General features: G+C 43.6%; 1 protein-coding gene and 1 long non-coding RNA gene across 4 annotated transcripts in view; one reads left to right on the top strand and one right to left on the bottom strand.

Annotated features, from left to right (window-relative positions):
* Window positions 1-13,204, top strand: part of ANAPC5 (anaphase promoting complex subunit 5) — a 35,441-nt gene extending 22,237 nt beyond the window's left edge. For all 3 annotated transcript variants that reach the window (XM_045163084.1, XM_045163086.1, XM_045163085.1), the window contains 9 exons: window positions 365-454; window positions 1,615-1,796; window positions 3,356-3,491; window positions 8,296-8,370; window positions 10,136-10,257; window positions 10,711-10,818; window positions 10,901-11,048; window positions 12,350-12,512; window positions 12,872-13,204. In XM_045163084.1, the coding sequence (XP_045019019.1) occupies window positions 365-454; window positions 1,615-1,796; window positions 3,356-3,491; window positions 8,296-8,370; window positions 10,136-10,257; window positions 10,711-10,818; window positions 10,901-11,048; window positions 12,350-12,512; window positions 12,872-13,083 (1,236 nt within the window). In that variant the 3' untranslated portion in view covers window positions 13,084-13,204. The remainder of the gene's footprint in view (window positions 1-364; window positions 455-1,614; window positions 1,797-3,355; window positions 3,492-8,295; window positions 8,371-10,135; window positions 10,258-10,710; window positions 10,819-10,900; window positions 11,049-12,349; window positions 12,513-12,871) is intronic.
* On the bottom strand, window positions 13,163-21,366 carry LOC123329939. Its single transcript, XR_006545565.2, has 2 exons — window positions 20,442-21,366; window positions 13,163-14,097 (listed from the first exon to the last, which is right to left on the bottom strand). It is a non-coding gene; the product is annotated as an uncharacterized LOC123329939 (long non-coding RNA).
* Between the last annotated feature and the right edge of the window lie 25 nt (window positions 21,367-21,391).

The raw sequence follows: 21,391 nt of genomic DNA, 5'->3' as shown, positions 1-21,391 counted from the left end.
TGGATAAGAGCTTGTGCTGTCAAAGCGTCATCACCACGCACATCATCAAACAAGCCCAGTTCGGCAACCACCTGAGAATTTTACTTTCTCACTTCCAAGCCTTCCAGGGGCCTCGTGTCTTTTTTTTCTGGAACATTTGCCATTCATGGCTCTCAGAGGTGAAGAAGATAAATGGCTTGTTTATTTCAGTCTGATGGTTTTAATGTGTTGGATGGGTTTCATTTCAGTTCATAATTTGTGAAAGTGTGTTTTAGAGGGCTTATTTTGTCCCTTGTTAATTTGTTCTTACAACCATGCTGATGCTTTCAGTAGAGCATTAGCCATTATCATTGTTTTGATACATTTTGATGACTTCTTTTGCCAGAGCTGGCTTTACGTGCTGGGACAGAAGAGATCCGATAGCTATGTTCTGCTGGAACATTCTGTGAAGAAAGCTGTTCATTTTGGGTTACCAGTAAGGCTCATCTTTCTCTGAGATTGTTTAAACAATTGGGGTGGTTTTATTCTTGGTAGTTTCATGTGACCTTAATTATTAATCAAACCACTAAGTTCTTTGAATAGGTTTCTCTCTCCTCCTCTTATCCTAATAACATCCCTGAAAGTTCCATTTATCAATTTGATGAGATCTTTGTGTAGTGTATTGATCAGCACTAAACTTCCACGTCTTTATTTGGAAAATGTTTAAGAAAGACTTATTTTTAAACCAGTGACCGGCAAACTCTATAGCCTACGGGCCAAACCTGGCTCACTGCCTGCTCCTGTATGGCCCTCAAGCTAAGGATGGGCTTTACATTTTTAAATAGTTGGGGGAAAAAAACAAAGAAGAATATGTGGCATAGACCAAATGTGGCCTGCAAACCCTAAATTATTTATTCTCTGGCCCTTTATGGAACAAATTTACTGATCCTTGTTTTAAGTAATAAACAAAGCCACGAACCAGTAAACCTGTATTCCCCAATGACAGATACTGAGGGGCATTGAAAGGGCATAAGTCCTACACATGAAGTAGTAATGACTGTAGAATCTAGATTACTATTGCTCAAAGAACCTTATTCTGTCTCAAAAAAAAACAAAAATAAATGATAGACTTTGTAAGCACAATTTTTGTTATGGATTTAAGTGGACTTGTTTTTAGTTGAGCTTTCATCCTTGAAAATTATACCAGAAGTTAATGAAGAGATAATTATGCTCCTAATAGGCATTGTTTCCTTAATCTCCTACTATATAATGTACCGAGCACTGTTTGACATATACTATTTCATTTTAATCCTTAAAATAAGTCTGCATGATAGGTTTGATGCCCATTTTACAGACAGGCTTGTCTAAGAAGCTGAGTGACTGGCCCCAGGTCACACAGTCAGCAGCAGAGGCAGTATTTAAGTCCAGAGCTATCTAGCTTCAGAGCTGGTCCTTCTCACTGTACCATTAGCTTCTCTTCCATCCTCTAGTTTTTCAGGAACATTTCTCATATGGGTCAGGGTCAGGCTGCAGGTACTTTCTTTATAAATAGTGATGTCTTTATGCACATGTTGAAATATCCCAACTTTCTGAAGAGCAAAACAAATTCTGTCGTGTCATCTCTATCTTGAGTTGTGCATTTGTCTGTCTCCTTAGTACCTCGCCTCCCTAGGAATACAGTCCCTGGTTCAGCAGAGAGCTTTTGCTGGGAAGACGGCAAACAAACTTATGGATGCCCTAAAGGACTCGGACCTCCTGCACTGGAAGCACAGCCTGTCAGAGCTCATCGATATCAGCATCGCCCAGAAGACAGCCATCTGGAGACTCTATGGCCGTAGGTGCGTCTTCAAGCCCGCCATCAGGGCTGCGAGGACACAAGTCCTCTTACAGATGAGCAGAAGCCAGCAGACTGGTGCTCTGAGGGCCAAATGGATGGAGGTTGTTTGTGCAGGGGGTTAAAGAAAGTGCTTTAAAGTTTTAAAATATTTTCTACTTTGCACACAGACTTTGCAAAGGTTTTTCCTATGCCCGTTTTTTTTTTTTAATCTACTTCTTTTTAAAATTAATTAAGTAATTATTTATTTTTGGCTTCACTGGGTCTTCGTTGCTGTGTGCGGGCTTTCTCTAGTTGCCGCAGGCAGGCCCACTGTCTAGTTGCGGTGCACAGGCTTCTCATTGCAGTGGCTTCTCCTGTTGTGCAGCTCTCGTTCTCAGGTGGGCTTCAGTAGTTGTGGCTCAAGGACTCTAGAACTCATGCTCTGTAGTTGTGGTCCACAGGCTTAGTTGCCCTGAGGCATGTGAGATCTTCCATGACCAGGAATTGAACCAGTGTCCCCTGCCTTGCAAGGCAGACTCTTAACCACTAGATCACCAGGGAAACTCCTTCTCTGCCTGTTTTTATTTATTCTTCCCAGCTGCTCTGGGAGGTGACTTGGGGGGTGATCTCCATTCTCAGATACATAGGACAAGGTTCACACATCTGATCTGCCCCAGATAACAATTGAGTTAACAAGTTAACAAGTATGGACCTCCACACTCAAACTGAGATCCTTGGACTCCAAACACCATGCCCCTGTGCTCTGAGATGTCGTGGGCCACAGTCACTCAAGTTGAGCACCCTCTTAACCCCAAAGCTGTTATGTAATGAAAGCTGCTTCCCTGTTAACCAGGGTGTGTTCTCTGGACCATCTCCGGCCTGGTGTTTAATTCCATTTAGCCTCCTTTGTTGCTGTTCAGTTGCTAAGTCATATCTGACTCTTTACGACCCTGTGGACTGCAGCCCACCAGGCTCCTCTGTCCTCCACTCTCTCCTAGAGTCTGCTCAAATTCATGTCCAAGCTTGGAATTAAATTCTGAACCAGATTTTTAATCCTGGAGCCCTGTTGCTACCTCACCTCTCACCTAGACAATCTGCTGTTTCTAGGAATTCAGTGATGAAAGGAAGTGCCTATTGTATCAGTCTTGTTTTTGTACTTGAAATAATTTTTGGCACAGTGTGGTGTGAAACAGATGCAGACACTGGCCACTGCTTCCACTGTCAGAGCAGCCGGTGCCAAGATGGCATCAGGTCTGAATTTACCGTGAAAGCTAATTAACATACTGTGGCCCCAGGGAAGATTACGGGCAGAGATGGGGTGGGGGAGGTCTGGAACTTGGAGCTCCCCGTTGTGTCATACCCACCACGTGTTTCCTTTGAGGCTGCACATCTAGATTGCTTTCCTGCTCTCCTTGTCCCAAGGACAGGAGGTCTGGCACGGGGAGACAGCTGCTCTCACGGAACCAGAACCTGCAGAGAGGCGTCACCTCCTCCCATTTCCTCTCGGGGTAACTGTAGGGTGTAGCTGAGGGGCACCTGGGTCTCTCAACTGACGGGGATGCCTTTATGTCCTCTTCCCAGCACTATGGCCCTGCAGCAAGCCCAGATGTTGCTGAGCATGAACAGCCTGGAGTCGGTGAACGCGGGTGTGCAGCAGAACAACACGGAGTCATTCGCTGTAGCGCTCTGTCACCTCGCTGAGCTGCACGCGGAGCAGGTAGGCAGGTGACCTGGCCAGCGTGCTTCTGGAACAGTACAGGCTCTGCCGTTTCTTTCCTCTCAGTCAGTTCAGTTGCTAAGTTGTGTCCGACTCTTTGCGACCCCATGAATCGCAGCACGCCAGGGCTCCCTGTCCATCACCAACTCCCGGAGTTCACTCACACTCATGTCCATCGAGTCGGTGATGCCATCCAGCCATCTCATCCTCTGTTGTCCCCTTCTCCTCCTGCCCCCAATCCCTCCCAGCATCAGGGTCTTTTCCAATGAGTCAACTCTTCACATGAGGTAGCCAAAGTATTGGAGTTTCAGCTTTAGCATCAGTCCTTCCAATGAACACCCAGGACTGATCTCCTTTAGAACGGACTGGTTGTATCTCCTTGCAGTCCAAGGGACTCTCAAGAGTCTTCTCCAACAAAAGCACTGGACAGCTCTGGTTGGATGGAGGTGGCGGAAAGGGTGAAATTCCATGAGTAGAAATGGACTGGGTACAGAGTCTACAAGGTTTGTGGAGCTGAGAACCTCTTCTGGCATCAGGGAAGGGACTAAGAGATCAGCTATTTCTAGGTAACAGATGGAATAAAAAGGAGCCTTTGAAATTTAGGGTGGAAGAGCTGTGTGTTTGTGGGAAAGGGAAGAACATAATAAGAACACAGCTAAAATGATAACAGCTAAGGTGTGTCATACATTTGTTCTGTGCTGGGCTCAGTGATTTCCATGTGTGATCATCCAGCTTCCTCACAGTAGCCCCATCAGGTCAGCTTTGGTATCATCCCATTTCACAGACGAGAAACCGAGTGCCCGGGAGCAAAGTCCTACCCCCACGACCAGTGAATGTCAGTGTCAGATCTTCAACCCAAGGCTTACTGATTCCAAAGAAAGACATTGGGAGTAGGGCATAACCTTGACTTACAGCCCAAGTAATTTTACATAAATCTCTTTATAGGGGATTAATGCAAGGGTTGCTCATGTTGCTCTTGGCTTTCTTTTCCCTTTGCTCAAAAACATCTTCTTTCATGAGAAAAGGTCGGGGAACGCTCTTATCTAGAGCTAACTCACTAACTGCTGCCTTGCTGTAAGTGCATTTCCTTGATCATATTATTTTCTCCACCTCTTTGTGGTATAATAATGATTGCTAGGTTGCATCATAGCACTCAATATTCTTTAATCCTCAGCCTGAAGATCCTTGAGTGGTTTCCACCCCTTTCAGAGTCTGTAAATACTTCTCTCTACTGGATATATTTTAGCATTTTACAATTCTCTAACTAGCTGTGGAAACAGAGGGCGTGAATGGGCTTTGGCTGATGGCATCTGCCTGCACCTCCGTTAGCTGCTTTCTTCTTGTACCTGGGAAGCATCACCCATGCTTCCTGACATCAAAACAGGCCAGCGGCTCTTGCCGTTTGCTCTCCTCCAGGAATGCTGCGCATTAATCACTTTCTCCTTCTTGTAATGGCACTGGAACCTCTTTAACGTTGATTCTTTTCCTCTGCTGGTGCCTTGGTTAAGCGGAGCATTTGTAACAAATGAGTCAGGGCACATTCAGTTAGGTATTGGTATAAGCTTCATGTTAACTTTTTTCCCCCAACAGTTTTATTGAGATGTAATTCACATGCCCCACAATCCACCCATTTAAAGTGTCCCCTGGTGATTCTTTCTCATAGTATTCTCCCCACTGTTGTTGTTATTTAGTTGCTCAGTCATGTCTGCCTCTTTGCGACCCCATGGACTGTAGCCCACCAGGCTTCTCTGTCCATAAGATTTTCCAGGGAAGAATGCTGGAGTGAGTTGCCATTTCCTTCTTCAAGAAATCTTCCCAACCCAGGGATCGAACATGCATCTCCCGCTTTGGCAGGTGGATGGATTCTTTACCACTGAGCCACTTCGGAAGCCCCTTTCTCACTGACCCGAGCCTTAAACAGTGAAATAGGGAATTCTTTGGCTGTCCAGTGTTTAGGAGTCCACAATTTCACTGCCGAGTGTCCAGGTTCAATCCCTGGTTGGGGAACTAAGATCCTGCAAGCCAAGCGGCACATCCAAAAAAGTAAAAATAAACAGTGAAATAACTTCCCTTTGGTCCTTTTTGGGTTGTGTAGGGTAGAAATTATTTCTTTTCTGCTGAAATGGAGAACTACTTGACAAAAATCTGGTCTTGGCTCACTTCTTTAGCCTTGACACTTTCTCCAAGGCCAGTTGTTAATTGTTCTGTGATTTTTACTGGGGATTAGACCTGAAATGGCAACCCCCTCCAGTGTTCTTGCCTGGAGAATCCCAGGGATGGCAGGGCCTGGTGGGCTCCGTCCGTGAGGTCTCACCGAGTTGGACACGACTGGTGCGCCGCCGCAGCAGCAGACCTGGAAAGTAATCTTGCTCTTTGACTCTGTATTAATCTTTCCATCTCCCGCCCCCGCTTCCATCTCTGGGCTTCTGTGAAAGCCCTCATCATCGCCTGGTTCCATTGGAAGCCTCTAGTTGCACAGCTAGAAGACAGTGGCTGCTTTATTTCCATTCAGTCCCTTTCCCCACCGCTCTTCAACCTGCCTTAGAAAGACTTCTCTAATGTTAGAACATCGACCATGTAGATGAACCCACCGGGCTGATGACTATTACATTTTCAATTACACAGATTAGATTTACACCTGTGAAATTAAGCTTGGCCAGCTGCGGAGAAGGCAGTTTTTATCACGAGTTTCTATTTGCTCTTTTATTTCCTTTGTGTGTGCTTTAAGTTGTATCCTGAAATTGATCTCCAGATAAACTGGGTGCTGCCCTGTGGTATATGGCAGTGCCTGGCGCTTGGGTGAACCTGTAAAGAAGTGATGGGGTCTGAGCTGCTGTTGGCAAGCTTCCTCCTACAGCCCAGAGGAAGTGTTGAGAGAGCTGGCCCCCTTTGCTCTCTCTGCGTAATTCTGATTGGTTGTGTCACGTTCTTCTCCCGGCCTCAGGAAGTGACAGGTCACGATGGGAGTGTTTTGGACGAGTATTGCCAATTGTGCACTGTTCTTTCTACTTGGCCTGAAGGTTTGACAGCCATCCACATGCCCAACTCCATAGAGTAGTCATGAAAATAACTGGCAATATTAGCCAGTTAAAATCACAAAAATAAAAAAATTAATGATCTTCTATTGTAATTCAGTTGTACTTTGCATTTCATCTACTTCAAATAGAAGTTCACTTGCGGTCTTAAGTGAGCTTCTATATAGACTGAAGATACATTACTTAATCAGGGTCTTCCCTGGTGGTCCAGAGGCTAAGACTTTGTTCTCCCAATGCAGGGGGCCTAGGTTTGATCCCTGGTCAGGGAACTAGATCCCACATGCTGCAACTAAAGGTCCCATATGCCACAGTGAAGATGGAAGATCCTGCGTGCCCCATCTAAGACCTGGCACACCAAAATAAATAAACATTTTTTTTTAAAGATAAATTACTTAATCAAAGGATTGGGATAAATTAAAAAGCTTTTTGGTTAATAAGATAAACAGCAATTTAGGAATGTGAAAAAGACATGGACATGTATTCACAGAAAAAAACATAAATGATTATAAAACATGAAAAAAACTTCAATCTAGTCATTAAAGAAATTAAAATTAATACAGTGAAATAACCAGTTTCACCAAACAAGTAGGCAAAGAAAATTAAATATAAGGGGAGGAGAAAGGTGCAGGATGCCAGTGTAAAAGTACTTGGTATATTTCTGAGGGAACTTCCCTGGCAGTCCAGTGATTAGGACTCTGTGCTTTTACTGCAGGGGGCACGAGTCTGACCCCTGTTCAGGGAACTGGGATCCCACGTACCACACAGCCAAAATGTAAGACAAATAAAAACAAAAGAAAAGTATTTGGTACATTTCTATATGGTAATTTAGTAATGTATGTGTGTGTTAGTTGCTTAGTTGTGTCCAACTCCTTTGCGATCCCATGGACTGTAGCCCACCAGGCTTCTCTGACCATGGAATTTTCCAGGCAAGGATACTAGAATGGGTTACCATTCTTGTCTCCAGGGAATCTTCCTGACCCAGGGATTGAACCCAGGTCTCCTGCATTGCAGACAGATTCTTTAACATCTGAGCCACCAGGGAAGCCCAATTTAGTAATACATGTGTCAAAAAGCGTAAACGTGCCTACCACTTAGCCCAGCAATTCTACTTCTAAGGTATTATCCTAAGGAAATAATTGGACAAGTATGAAAAGATATATGCAGTAAGATAGTCATTCTAGCATTTTTAAAATGGAAGAAATTGGAAGCAATCAAAATATTCCAAGCAAGGAGATTATTTTGATGGACTATAATTTATTCACCTAATAAAGTACTATGGTGTATAGATTTGGGCTTGTTGACACTGGAAAGATTCACTCATTGAAAAAATATTTATTGAGTGCCTACTGTGTGGTAAAGAGTACTGTAGGCAATGTATAAATGGTACATATACCTATTTTTGGAATATTTACATGTTTCATATTCATGTGCATGTAAGTTCAGAAGGGTATGTGCCAAGAAATTAGTATGATTATCTTCTGTGAGATTAAAAGTAATTTGTGTTTTTTCTCATTGTTCATGTGTATTTTGTAAGTTTTTTTCCTAGAGTGAACATGTGTTACACGTGTAATTTAAAAAAATGATTTTAAGTATACGTGAAATACGTTAGAGCCTAAAAAAAAAAGGCCCTTTGATATTTGCCAGTCTCTGCCTAGGGGCATCCAGGTTGCTGCACAAGAACAGGTGAGTCGCAGCAGCATCCTGTGGGTGGGGCAGCAGGCAGGGCATCAGCACAGGTGTGCTAAACAAACCTCGGCTTTCTCTTTCAGGGCTGTTTCGCCGCCGCTTCAGAAGTGTTAAAGCACTTGAAGGAGAGATTCCCACCTAATAGTCAGCATGCCCAGGTAACCTGCCTTTTGTGTGTCATCAATTTATTTTTGAAAAGACCATTTGTAGTCTATTATTGTCGGAATAGAATACTGGAGCGTCACCCCTTGCTTCCTTTCTGTGACTTCTGGTCAGCATAGGAGACTCTGTAAGATGTGTTCAAGGTTGAGAAATAAACTGAAAAGAGATTAAAGTAGGATATTTTTTCATTCCTGTCTTCATGGTTTTAAATGAATATCCCTTATATCTCTAATCAATTGTCCTTTGAACGATCAAGAGTTAGGTCTCCATTTTGTTACTCTGTCTTTTACTTTGCAGCTCCAGCTGCCAACCTTTTGGGCAGATGTTGTATCCAGAGGGAATGAGCTTTATAAAGCAGTCCTAGGCTCTCTGTTCCTTGTTGCACAGATTTCCATCTCTGATGGAGCCAATAAAATCTATTATGAAGGTCATCTTTCTCTTCCTCCCCTTATCCAGTTTAGCCTTCAGACGATTAGGGAATTTGAAATCATAAAAGACCATGGCCTGAGGATCTCCTACTGTTGGTCCCTAGAGGAAGGCTGCCATTCACGTGGGTTGTTGGCCCCACCTCAGTAGATACGGTGTGGATGCCCATCTGCTTATAAGCTGTGCTGGGATCTCATTGCTGCATTCAGCAGACTGTGAGCTAAATTCAAAGTACCCAGACAGAAAGGCGGTGAGCAAACTAAATAGAAGCTTAGCACCCAAGGATGCTGTGGGGAAAAAGAATTAAGCGTGGTTCTGTGGTAACACTCACTTTTAAAGAAGGTGCACAGTAAAGAAAAAGACAATTTGACACACATTCTACAAAATACATCTATATAGGGCTGATAAATAGATGAAAAGGTACTCAACCTGGCTATTGATCAAGGGAAATACAAATGAAAAAACAGTGAGATATTCATACCCATCAGATCAGCCAGAAGTAAAAGATCTGACACCACTGATTGTTGGTGAGTGTGTGAAGCAATAAGATATTATACACTGCCAGTGGGGAGTGTAAACTGGTGTGACCCATTTGAAGAACAAATGGCCGCTGTGTTAAGGAGAAGGTGTGTATATCCTACAGCCCAGCCTTTCTGCTGCTTGCTGTGTACCCAGGATAAGTATTGCACCCAGGTGATGTAGGAGAGTGTCTGCTGCAGCACTGTTCAGAAAAGTGAGAAATTGGAACTACCATCAACACGAGAACAGATAAGTTGTCACATTTTCATACAACTGAAAACTATTCACCAGTGAAAAGAAATTAATTAGAACTACTTGTGTTAACATGCATAAGCACCCCCCAGCCCAAATAATGTTGAGCTCAAAAGCAAGTTGTCAAAGAATGCATACAGTATGATTCTGTTTATTTATACAAAGTTAAAAAAATGTAAGATTATACTATATATTGTTTCAGGATGAGTAAATATTTTGTAAAAGTATAACAACATGAATGGGAATGATAACAAATCAAATGTTTCCTTTGAAAACAGAGAGGAGAATGGAATTTTCAAAGGACCTCAACATGTAACAGTTTCTCAAGCACATAAAGCAAAATGTTGTGATTTGACAAAGTTGATGGTTGCTACACATGTGTTTATTTTATTTAGTGCTTTTTCTTTAAATACTTGACATATTAAAAAAATTTTTTTTAAGTCTAAAAAAAGATGTGTGTGAATTGCAAGGATATTTACTAAGCAAGCCAAAATACTTTTGTTTCTATTGAATAATGAGGTGAACATCTGTCATTCTGTTTTTACTTGTTTTTTTTCTCATTAGTTATGGATGCTGTGTGATCAAAAAATACAGTTTGACAGAGCAATGAATGATGGCAAATATCATTTAGCTGATTCGCTCGTTACAGGAATCACAGCTCTTAATAGCATAGAGGGTGTATATAGGTAAGAAATTTTGAAAACTTCTCAACCCTAGAATGAAATAATTCTCAAATGGCTTTATTCTTATTAGTTTTGTCCGTGAATTAATTTATTAACTTTGGCCTAGGAAAAAAAAATTTTTTTTCTGTTTATTACCTATTTATTATAGGCCGTTAGAAAATCCAAATAAGCAAAATGGAGAAAGTTATTCAGAGATAAGCACTAATATGCTATCTCTAATTCCAGATTTTTTTTCTTGTGTGCATGTATATGTGTGCGTGTGTTCATATATGTGCTCACAGAGACACACACTTTTTTTTTCTCGTTTAACACAAATTATATCAGATGCAATTACTCCCCTTGGGAGGTTTACATGCTAATCAAGGAAACAGCAATTCTAACCCTGAAGCTGACTCTACTTACACCCCTCGCAAAACAGTGACATAACCATTCGCGTCTATTTTCTTTCTGTATCAGAAAAGCAATTGTCCTACAGGCTCAGAACCAAATGTCAGAGGCACACAAGCTTCTACAGAAATTGTTGATTCATTGTCAGAGAACCAGGAACACGGAGATGGTGATCAGGTAAGGGAGGGCTTTTGTGCGTCTGCCCTCGGAGGTGCTTCATGCTGGTTTTCCTCACACGTGCCTTCCTCTTTGTGGGCAGCGTCCTGCTGTCTGTGGCGGAGCTGTACTGGCGGTCTTCCTCCCCGACCATCGCACTGCCCGTGCTCCTGCAGGCCCTGGCTCTCTCCAAGGAGTACCGGTTGCAGCACTTGGCCTCTGAAACGGTGCTGAACTTGGCTTTTGCCCAGGTAAACCAATTGCTGTTTATATAGCACATGTTAGTACTCGAGAACTGGTGAGTCTGTTACTACTCTTTGGTTTTGAAAAGGATGCTAGTGAGCTTTTTTGCTTCTCGATATTGAAATCTGGATATGGAGTCTCACTGTGCAAGCCTTCCATGGAAGTCTGGAGTTGTGAACTTGGTGACAAGCTGACACCTCCCAGTGGCACTGGCTTTACAGAGCTGTGTGTTTACAAAGGAGGATGCGCCTCTTCACTGAGGATATTGCATGGTATTAATGACTTAGCCAGCCCAGAGCTGTGCTCGATTTAACAAGAGAACAGATAAGGAAATAAGGAAGTCATGTGTTCAGTGAAATGTTTTAGAAGTTAAATTGCATTTTGCATTTGTTTTCCATCTCCCCCTGTAGACTGTAAAGACCATGAGAGAAGGGACTGTTTCTTCCTGGGTATATCAGCCTGGTAGGATCCACACCTTATTGTTGCTTAGTCACTAAGTCGTGTCAGACTCTTTTGTGGCCCCATGGACTATAGCGCACCAGGCTTCTCTGTCCATAGAATTTCCCAGGCAAGAATACTAGAGTAAGTTGCTGTTTCCTTCTCCAGGGGATCTTCCCGACCCAGGGATTAAACCTGCGTCTCCTGCATTGGCAAGTGGATTCTTACCCACTTGGCCACCAGGGAAAGTGAAAGTGAAAGTTGCTCAATCGTGTCTGACTCTTTGCAACCCCATGGACTATATAGCCCATGGAATTCTCCAGGCCAGAATACTGGAGTGGGTAGCCTTTCCCTTCTCCAGGGAAATCTTCCCAGTCCAGGGATCGAACCCAGGTCTCCCACATTACAGGTGGATTCTTTACCACATGAGCCACAAGGGAAGCCCAAGAATACTGGAGTGGGTAGCCTTTCCCTTCTCCAGAGGATCTTCCTAATCCAGGAATTGAACCAGGGCCTCTCGCATTGCAGGCAGATACTTTACCAACTGAACTATGAGGGAATCCGGCCACCGGGGAAGTCCTCCCTTACACAGCTACTTCAGCCTTTTTGAATCATCAATGTAAAAGATTTTTGTAAAGACAGAAACCTTTCTATACTATAATTAACTATTCCCGCCTTTATCTCTTGTAGTCTGAAATCAGATGGTCACGCATTCTGTTCTCTAAGAGTGTGGTACACACTAAAGATAGTACATGTTAGGGAGAAAGTAAGCCAGACATTGCAATTCAGGAGAGCAGAGCCAGAAATGAAGCCCTTCCTGCAGTGGGCAGTGGGTGCGGGCGTATATAGCACCATGATGTTTCTTTTTCAGCTCATCCTTGGAATCCCAGAACAGGCCTTAAGTCTTCTCCATATGGCCATCGAGCCCATCTTGGCTGATGGGGCTGTGCTGGACAAAGGCCGGGCCATGTTCTTGGTGGCCAAGTGCCAGGTGGCATCAGCAGCTTCCTGTGAGCCACTGAAGAAAGCAGAAGGTAGGAAACCATACAAAGATTTTTAGGTAATACTGTTAAAAACACTTGTAAAATTTTGAGTGTTCACAAATACATGTGAAAATTTCATGCACCATTTAAAGTCCTTTCACTTGCATGCTTGCATGAAGGTTGAAGGCAAGTGAATTGTTATCTTAACCCTGCAGAACTAGGTGCCAGGTTGGAAAGCAGGACTAAAGACCTAGTTTTTTATTTGTTTTTTGTTTTTTTCTCTTTCTCAAAGAGTAGAATGTAAAAGTTTCTGGTACATGCTAAATCAATAAAAATAGATATGAAGGTCTGAAAACTACATGTGAAGCATTGAGTTAAAAATGTGTGGTATTTCCCCCATTTTCCAACAGCTCTGGAGGCCGCCATTGAGAACCTCAACGAAGCCAAGAACTATTTTGCAAAGGTCGACTGCAAAGAGCAAATCAGAGACGTCGTTTACTTCCAGGCCAGACTCTACCACACCCTGGGGAAGACTCAGGAGAGGAATCGGTGTGCGATGCTCTTCCGGCAGCTGCATCAGGACCTGCCCTTTCACGGGGTGCCCTTGATAAATCTTCTCTAGTGAGAACACCCCCGCTGGATGCCTGTGCAAAAGTATAAGATTTTGGACTTGTTCATACTCCCTCCCTCCACATAAATGATGTATATGATGTTTGTCTTACCAGTAAACTGCATTCTGATTAGTCTTGTCTTATTTTGTTGCTAAAATAAACACATTTGTTTTCCCTCTTCTTTCTTTTGAAAAGATAGAAAGGATACTGACTTTTTCTTAATAAATGCCTGGTTTATTGCTAAATTAGTGCAAGTGTTAAAGATTATATTCTCTCCGGGCAAAACTGCCAATATCTTATTAGAAATCGTGCACAAGCTCCACCACTGTGTAAAATTCATCTTGCATCTGTGCTCAGACAAGAGCTCTTGTGAGTATTGGTAGATCTCTCAAGGGGGTTGAGGCCAGTTTTTCAGAGGCTTGAGTTTTTCTTCGAAGCTGCCCTGCTGTGTTCTGCTGGACTGCTGCTCGTTGTGGGCCTGTGTGTGCCTGCAAGCACATGTCAATCCCTGACTGGAGATTAAGATGGAAGAGGTCTTTTTATGGGTTTTTGGACCCATGACAAGAAGCATATTTCAGTCACTTTCTGGGTGTTGACTTTCTCATCTCTTCTGCATGAGTATGTTTTTTCTTTACTTAACTAAGTAAATGAGGGGTGAGATAAGGAATTTCTCCTGAATAAGGTGATTATAAGTTGAGAAAGGGCCTGAAGCTCAGAGGTGTGTGGATGCTATCACTCAAATATGCACAGCATCTAATTTACATATCTTATCCCTGCAATTAAGCAGAAGCCAGTTGTTGTTCTGTTTGTGAATTTGTCTTCAGCAATTCACAGAAAAATCCCTGTGTTTCAAATCCAGAACAGCAACAAGGAACCAACCAAATCTTGCAACTTCTATCATTGGCTCTTTCTCTGTTAAATTTAAACCTTCGGATGGGAAACAATTTACCCCCGGAGCTCTTTGAAATAGTATAAAACAACTCCCACTCATGAGGGTGCGATTGTTCACTGGCCAAAGACAGCTGCTGTGAAAATAAAAGAGTATGGATAGAGACACTAATTGGTATGTTGATGTTTAAAAATCTTAAAATTATTTGAAAGGTTATATATATAGACAGTAAAACTTAAATATTGTTAGAGGCTGTGTAATAAAATGTAATTCTTCCTCCCAGGCAGTAACCACGATTATCAGTTTCTATTCTTCCCATGTATTCTCTCATCCAATGTCATTTTTGGTCATTGTACTTAAGCTCCTTCCAATCTAAGAAGGGATCTTTCTGCCCTTAGTGTACAAAAGTCCAAGAGGTGGGGTGACAAAAACCAGACATCATTAAACCTGACCAGGACCAGCTACGTAAACTGTGAGGCCCTGAATAAGATAAAAATACCAGGCCTATATTTTAAGCAGAGCATTAAACCAGGTGCGGGCCCTTCTAAACACAGAGCCCTGTCTGACTGCACAGTTGGCACCCCTGTGAAGTCTCCTGCCTGACCCTGTTCTCAGCTAGCTGCACGTTCACCCTGCCAGGCCTGCATCCAAAGCTAATAAAAAGAGTCTGCGGCTCCCGGCCGTCTGTGACTGAGATTGGCTGACTGGAGCCCGGCTTCTTCAGGAAGGAATAGTAGGTTAAATGGAAATTTGGAAACACCAGAGTGACCCCCAAACTCATAACTGTCTGGGTTACAGCTAATTAGTTTTTTTTTTTTTCCTGGTGAAGCATTTGGGAATGAAGAATCAGAACAGTATAATTGCAAGAGGTTTAATGTAGAGGTATAAGACTCAGTGATTTGCATGGATGGACCTGGAGATTGTCATGGTGAGTGAAGTAAATCAGAGAAGAAATATTGTATGACATCCCTTATATGCAGATCTAAAAAGAAATGATGCAAATGAACTTATTTACAAAACAGAAACGGACTCACAGTCTTAGAGAATGAACTTCTGGTTGCCCAGGGGAAGAAGGGGGAAAAGGGATAGTGAGTGTGGGATTGATGTGTGCTGCTGCTGTTAAGTCGCTTCAGTCGTGTCCGACTCTGCGACCCCATAGACGGCAGCCCACTAGGCTCCTCTGTCCCTGGGATTCTCCGGGTAAGAACACTGGAGTGGGTTGCCATTTCCTTCTCCAATGCATGAGAGTGAAAAGTGAAAGTGAAGTCGCTCAGTCGTGCCCAACTCTTAGCGACCCCATGGACTGCAGCCTACCAGGCTCCTCCATCCATGGGATTTTCCAGGCAAGAGTACTGGAGTGGGGTGCCATTGCCTTCTCCGGGATTGATGTGTACACACTGCTGTTTTTAAAATGGATAACAAACAAGGACCTACTGTATAGTGCAAGAAACACTGCTTACTGTTATGTGGGAGCCTGGATGGGAGGGGAGTTTGGGGGAGAATGGATACATGTATATGTATGGCTGAGTCCCTGCACTGCCCACCTGAAACTATCACAATGCTGTTAATTGGCTATTGTCCAATATAAAAGAAAAAGAATCAATGGTTTGGTTAAAGGAAGAAGATGTTTGAAGAGGAGAAAACTAAAAGTAAATAGCCAATGGGCATTTGGTCTCTACCAGAGACCTGAGGATAGATCCTCAAAGGGAAAGAGGAGTGGGGTCATGACCTATGCCAGGGGCGTGGCACGGTGGGAACTCTCCCCCGAAGCTTTGCTACTGTGTTTTCAGTCCTGGGGCAGGTGAGTACACAGTTTGATGCTTACAGAGTGTTGTTATTTTCACTGACTAAGAACACATTATTCACAACTGTCCTAAGAGGTAGGCAATAATAATAATCCCATTTAACAGATGTGGAAACTGAGGCATGAAGAGGTTAAGTCACTCACCACCCAAACCCATAACAGCTAATAGGTTGCTATTGTGTTACCCTACAGCTGTTTGCCCCAGCCTTTTGAAAAGTACTTTACTGTTTGGGAGAACATTCTGTCTGTTGAATACATCATTGATCAAATCAGTTGTCATTTATCTAGTACCCAGTACAGGCCAGATGCTGAACTAAGTACTTTCATACATAGCATTTCTAATGCCTGTGAGCCAAATACCATTTTACAGGTGAGGAAACAGACCCAGAGACTTGACCTGACTCAGCCCCCACACTAGGCAAGGCCAGTCAGGATTCAGTGCAGGTGTGATAAGGTTCTCATTCCTTCTCATCAGGCTGCCTTTGTGCTCATCTGTGTGTGTGCATGCTAAGTCGCCTCAGTTGTATCCGACTCTTTGCGATCCACTCGACTGCAGCTGGCCAGGCTCCTTTGTCCATGGGATTTTCCAGGCAAGAATACTGAAGTGAGTTGCCATGCCCTCCTCCAGGGGATCTTCCCGATCCAGGGATCAAACCTGCATCTCTTAAGTCTCCTGCATTGGCAGTTAGGTTCTTTACCACTAGTGCCACCTGGGGGGCCCTGTGCTCATCTGGGTACCTTGAATACTACTACTTGTTCAGAGTGTTTTATGTTTTGTTATTTTTGGATGGCCAGGCTAATTATCTTCTTTCTCAAAATACATAGAAGGCAAATGAACTTCATCTATGCTCCTGCTGATGACTTCCCCTTTTATACTGTTGCTTATGTTTGGGACTAACACACATATTAATCTCACTGCCTGTTGAAGAAAACCAAGAAACTTCTTGGGGTCCTCTTCCTTCCTTCCTTTCTCTCTGTTTTTTTCTGTCATGCATGTGGGATGTAGGATCTTAATTCCCCCACCAGGGATCAAACCTATGCTTTCTGCATTGGAAGCCTGGTGTTTTAACCACTGGATCACCAGGGAAGGTCCCCCCTACACCCCCCACCAGTGTCTTTTATTTTTTTTGTTAATCCCAGCATTTTCTACTGTCTTATTGAATGGGAGAGAATTCATCAAATAAGGTACATTGGTGCGATTAATTCTGCTGTCTCTATCTGGATGTTCAAGGTTTGGGAGGTGGAACATTCCAGTGGACAACGTGAGTAGAACACAGAACAGAAAGGAAAAGACAAAGTCTTGGCAGGAGTTTGATGCCTTCCTAGTGGGCGAGATAATTTTAAAGTCTTGCTTTTCATCCCCTCCCTTGTACTGTCCAAGTTTTCTTAAAAATAAGATTCAGATGCTTTGTTTACTTATTTTCTTGGCAATCTGTGTTGTCAAGACAACAAGAGCTGTTTGCCTAGAATAGGTTTCTCTGGTGTTTTTGGAGAAGAAAACTCAAAAAGCAAAGCCAATTCTTAATTTCATATCTTTTAAGAAGAAAACAGTTCCCTTGAGTGGGATGACTCCTATCATAACAGCAGCTGAATGTTAGTGAAAGGCAATTGTGTTTGCTCAGCTCTGTTCTGATTCACTTTAATAAGCATTGCACCTAATTGATGGGGTTTTTAGCTCTGTGCTAAGTATACTAATAGTATGTTTGAGCACTTTAGTGCCAGGCACTGAGTTATTATCTTTTATTTTGGAGGTAAAATAGTTATGTAACATAATCTTTCAGGTGTACAACATTATGATTTGACGTCTGTGTGCATTCCACAGTAATCATCACCAAAAGTCTAGTCATCAGCATACATGTGATTCCTTTTACTCGTTTCGCCCATCCCCAACCCTCTTCCCCTTGGGTAACCACCAATGTGTCTCTGTGTCTATGAGTTTTGATTTGTTTTATTTGTTTTCCTCTTTTTTAGATTCCGTATGAGTGAAATCATACAGTGTCTTTCACCTTCTGACTTATTTCGCTTAACATAATACCCTCCTAGTATCTTCCAGCTATGTTGTTGCAAATGGCAAGATTTCATTCATTTTATGGTTAAGTAATATTCTATTAGGTTTAAATATTATACATCTTCTTTATCCATTTATCCATCAATGGACCCTACACACAATACTGTATCTAAACCTCAAGCCAAGCCTCTGAGTTAGGTTTATTATCCCCATTTGACAGCTGATGAACCCAAAGTCATTCATGCAAGGCTCAGTTCAGTTTAGTCACTCAGTCGTGTCTGACTCTTTGTGACCCCTTGGACTGCAGCACACCAGGCCTCCCTGTCCATCACCAACTCCCGGAGTTTACTCAAACTCATGTCCATTGAGTCGGTGATGCCATCCAACCATCTCATCCTCTGTTGTCCCCTTCTCCTCCGGCCTTCAATCTTTCCCAGCATCAGGGTCTTTTCAAATAAGTCAGTTCTTCGCATCAGAGAGCTGGTAACTAGCGAAGCTGTGATTTCAGTCAGGTCTGACTGACTCCAAAGTCACTGCTTTCAACCACAATGTTCCCAGTAAGCAAATGTTTCATTGTGGTATTTACCTGTACTCCAGGAATATATAGCTCTATTGGCAAGTCAGAAGGCAGGAGTGAAAAGTAAAGACTAAAGAAGACACAGTGGGAAATTCCCTGGTGGTTCAGTGGCTAAGATTCTGTGCTCCCAATGCAGGGGGCCTGAGTTCAATGTCTGGTCAGGGAACTAGATCTCACATGCCACAACTAAAGATCCCAAGTGCTGCAAATCAGACCTGGTGCAGCCAAATAACTAAATAAATATATAAAAGAAAAAGAAGATACAGTTGCTGAGCATCAAGTAAGTGGGCCAGTCCTTGTTGTTGGAGCTAAGAAAGGGGAGAAGTCAAGGAGGGCCTCGGTCACAGCATTTTAGGAAATTCTTCCAGACAGAAGTGGGTCTTTGGTTTGAATTTAGATTTGAATGGACATACGTTTCTCACATAACTAGCTTCTTACTTTACATAGCTGTGCCTTGTGGCTCAACAGTAAAGAATCTACCTGCAATGTGGGAGAGCTGGGTTCGATGCCTGGGTTGGGAAGATCCCCTGGAGGAGGGCATGGCAACCCACTCCAGCATTCTTGCCTGGAGAATTTCCATGGGCTACAGTCAATGGGGTTTCATTGAGTTGAGTTGCAACCTTGGGGTTGCAAAGAATCAGACACGACTGAGCGACTACCACACACACAGATATATCTGTGTTTGCCTGTATTAGCTCCGGTGTTCTACTAAAATACAGACACTTGAGTAACACAATGTAAACATAGAATTGCATATTTTAACAAGCAACAGGGAAAGATCAATATTTATTTTGGTTTCTTCAAAGCAGGAGTTGCTAGACTATTGCCCAGGGGCTGAATCTGCCATGCCACCTATTTTTATATGTCCCTCTAGCTAACAATGGTTTATACATTTTTAAATAGTTGAAGAAAAATCAAAGCAATAATATTTTGTGACATTGAGAATTAAATGAAATTCAACTTTCAGTGTTCGTAAATAAAGTTTTATTCAAACACAGCCATGCCCATTCACTTACTTTTGTCTATGGCTGCCAGAATGTTAGAGTTGAGTAGTTACAAAAGAGACCATAGAGCCTGCAAAGCCTAAAATATTTACCACATGGTCCTTTACAGAAAAAGTTTGCCGACTCCTGCCATAGAGTCAGACATGTTCAAAATGCTCCCCATCAACTCCCCAAAATATATTTTTTTCAGACAATAGAAAAATATAGAAAAATACAGAACCATGCATCTGCCATTCAGAATTGACTGTTGATTAATTTTGCCATATGCTTCAAATTCATTTATAAGTAAAAGGCATGACACCTTACAAGGGCTTCCCTGGTAGCTCAGCTGGTAAAGAATCCACCTGCAATGCAGGAGACCTGGGTTTGATCTTTGGGTTGGGAAGATCCCCTGGAAAAGTGATAGGCTACCCATTCCAGTATTCTTGGGCTTCCCTGGTGACTCAGCTGGTAAAGAATCTGCCTGCAATGCGGAAGACTTGGGTTGGAACCCTGGGTTGGAAAGATCCCCTGGAGAAGGGAACAGCTACCCACTCCAGTATTCTGGCCTGGGTGGCAAAGTCAGACAGGACTGAGTGACTTTCACTTTCACATGACACTTTACAACATTCCTTATGCTTCCCATGTCTCTTCTCTATCCGTGTCTCCTTATCTTAGTGGCAAACTGTCATTTGCATGCATCCCCTTTGCCTTTTTTTTTTGCTTTTATTCATTTATTTAATTTATTTTAATTGGAGGATAATTACTTTGCAAAATTGTGAGGGTTTTTGCCATATTTCAACATGAATCGGCCACGGGTATACATATGTCCCCTTCCCTTTGCCTTTTAAAACACTTGTATGAAAAAATAAAACAATGAAAAAACCACTTGTATGTAGGGAATGTGTCTGTGAACAACAAAGACTGTGTTCTGCAACCTGCTTTTTTACTCAGCATTTTGTTTTGAGTTCTCCCCTGTCTGTACAAATAGATATGAGGCATTGAGTTGAACTATTGCATCATATCCCATCAAGTGGCTATAAAACGTTTCATTGATCCATTCTCCCGAAAACATTTAGGACAGTTGTTCCCAGGTTTTTATTCTTACCAATGAACGCTGGCATGTTGAATAACACCAGAATGGGCGGTCATCTTAGTGGAACGCTCTGAATTGCTTGTGAGCGCTTCTGCTGCGTGAAAATGCCAGAGGAACTAAACTGAAAGGGACATCGAACCTTTAATTTGGACCTTGACTCAGGACTGAGTTTTGCAACCATCCAAGGACAGGCGGCGTCAGGCAGCCCTTGTGAGGTCTTAAGCCCCTCCCCGGAGCGCTGTCACCCAGCTGGGAGACTAAACACTCTCCAAGGGTTCCAGCGAAGTCAGGCGCCAAAGAATATGTTTGGGAAGAATATGATGTCTGTCACGAAAAGCATCTCAAGTAGTCTTTGGGAAAGCCAGAACTTCATTGGGTTTCCTGTAGTTCGGTACATCCAGGTGGAGTGGCGGTGGGAAACGAACACAGTCCCCAGCCTTTAGGGAGGGCCCCGAGCAGCGGTCTCTGGGGAGGCGGGGAGGGAAGGGTGTCCCCCGAACGAGTGGTGACCCGAAATCCAGGCCACATCCACCGCCGGGCGCCTGGGGCAGGGATAGCAGCCGGGGACCTGAGCCGAGCCTCGAGGCGGGGCCGCGGGTGACTCGCAGGCTTGGGGAAGTTTCCGTGGCTCAGCCGCCGCCCCGCAGTCCCAGCGTTTGACTAAATGAAGCGAGCTCAGCCGGCACGTCCGGCCTGCGCGAAGTGCCGCGGTCGCGGCGGGGAGAAGCCGGGCAGGTGACACGGCGGGCGGAGGCAAAGTTGCAGTCCTGTCTCCCGCGCTCCCGCGCCCCGGCAGGTCTCTGCCCTCCTCGCGGGTCCGCAACCTGTCCCGACCCCGCTCCAGGCCCTGCCTCACTTCCCTCTCCTCCGCCTCCTCCCCTATCTTCTCCTTGCCCTCAGCCGCGCCGCTACTTTCGTCTCCTCAGGCTCCCGCCTCCTTCCCCTCCTCGGCGCGCGGCCGA

Source organism: Bubalus bubalis, chromosome 17 (genome assembly GCF_019923935.1).
Source record: "Bubalus bubalis isolate 160015118507 breed Murrah chromosome 17, NDDB_SH_1, whole genome shotgun sequence".
Classification (NCBI taxonomy): Eukaryota; Metazoa; Chordata; class Mammalia; order Artiodactyla; family Bovidae; genus Bubalus; species Bubalus bubalis.
Note: the sequence above shows the minus strand (reverse complement) of the source record. Positions and strands in the feature narration are given on the sequence as shown.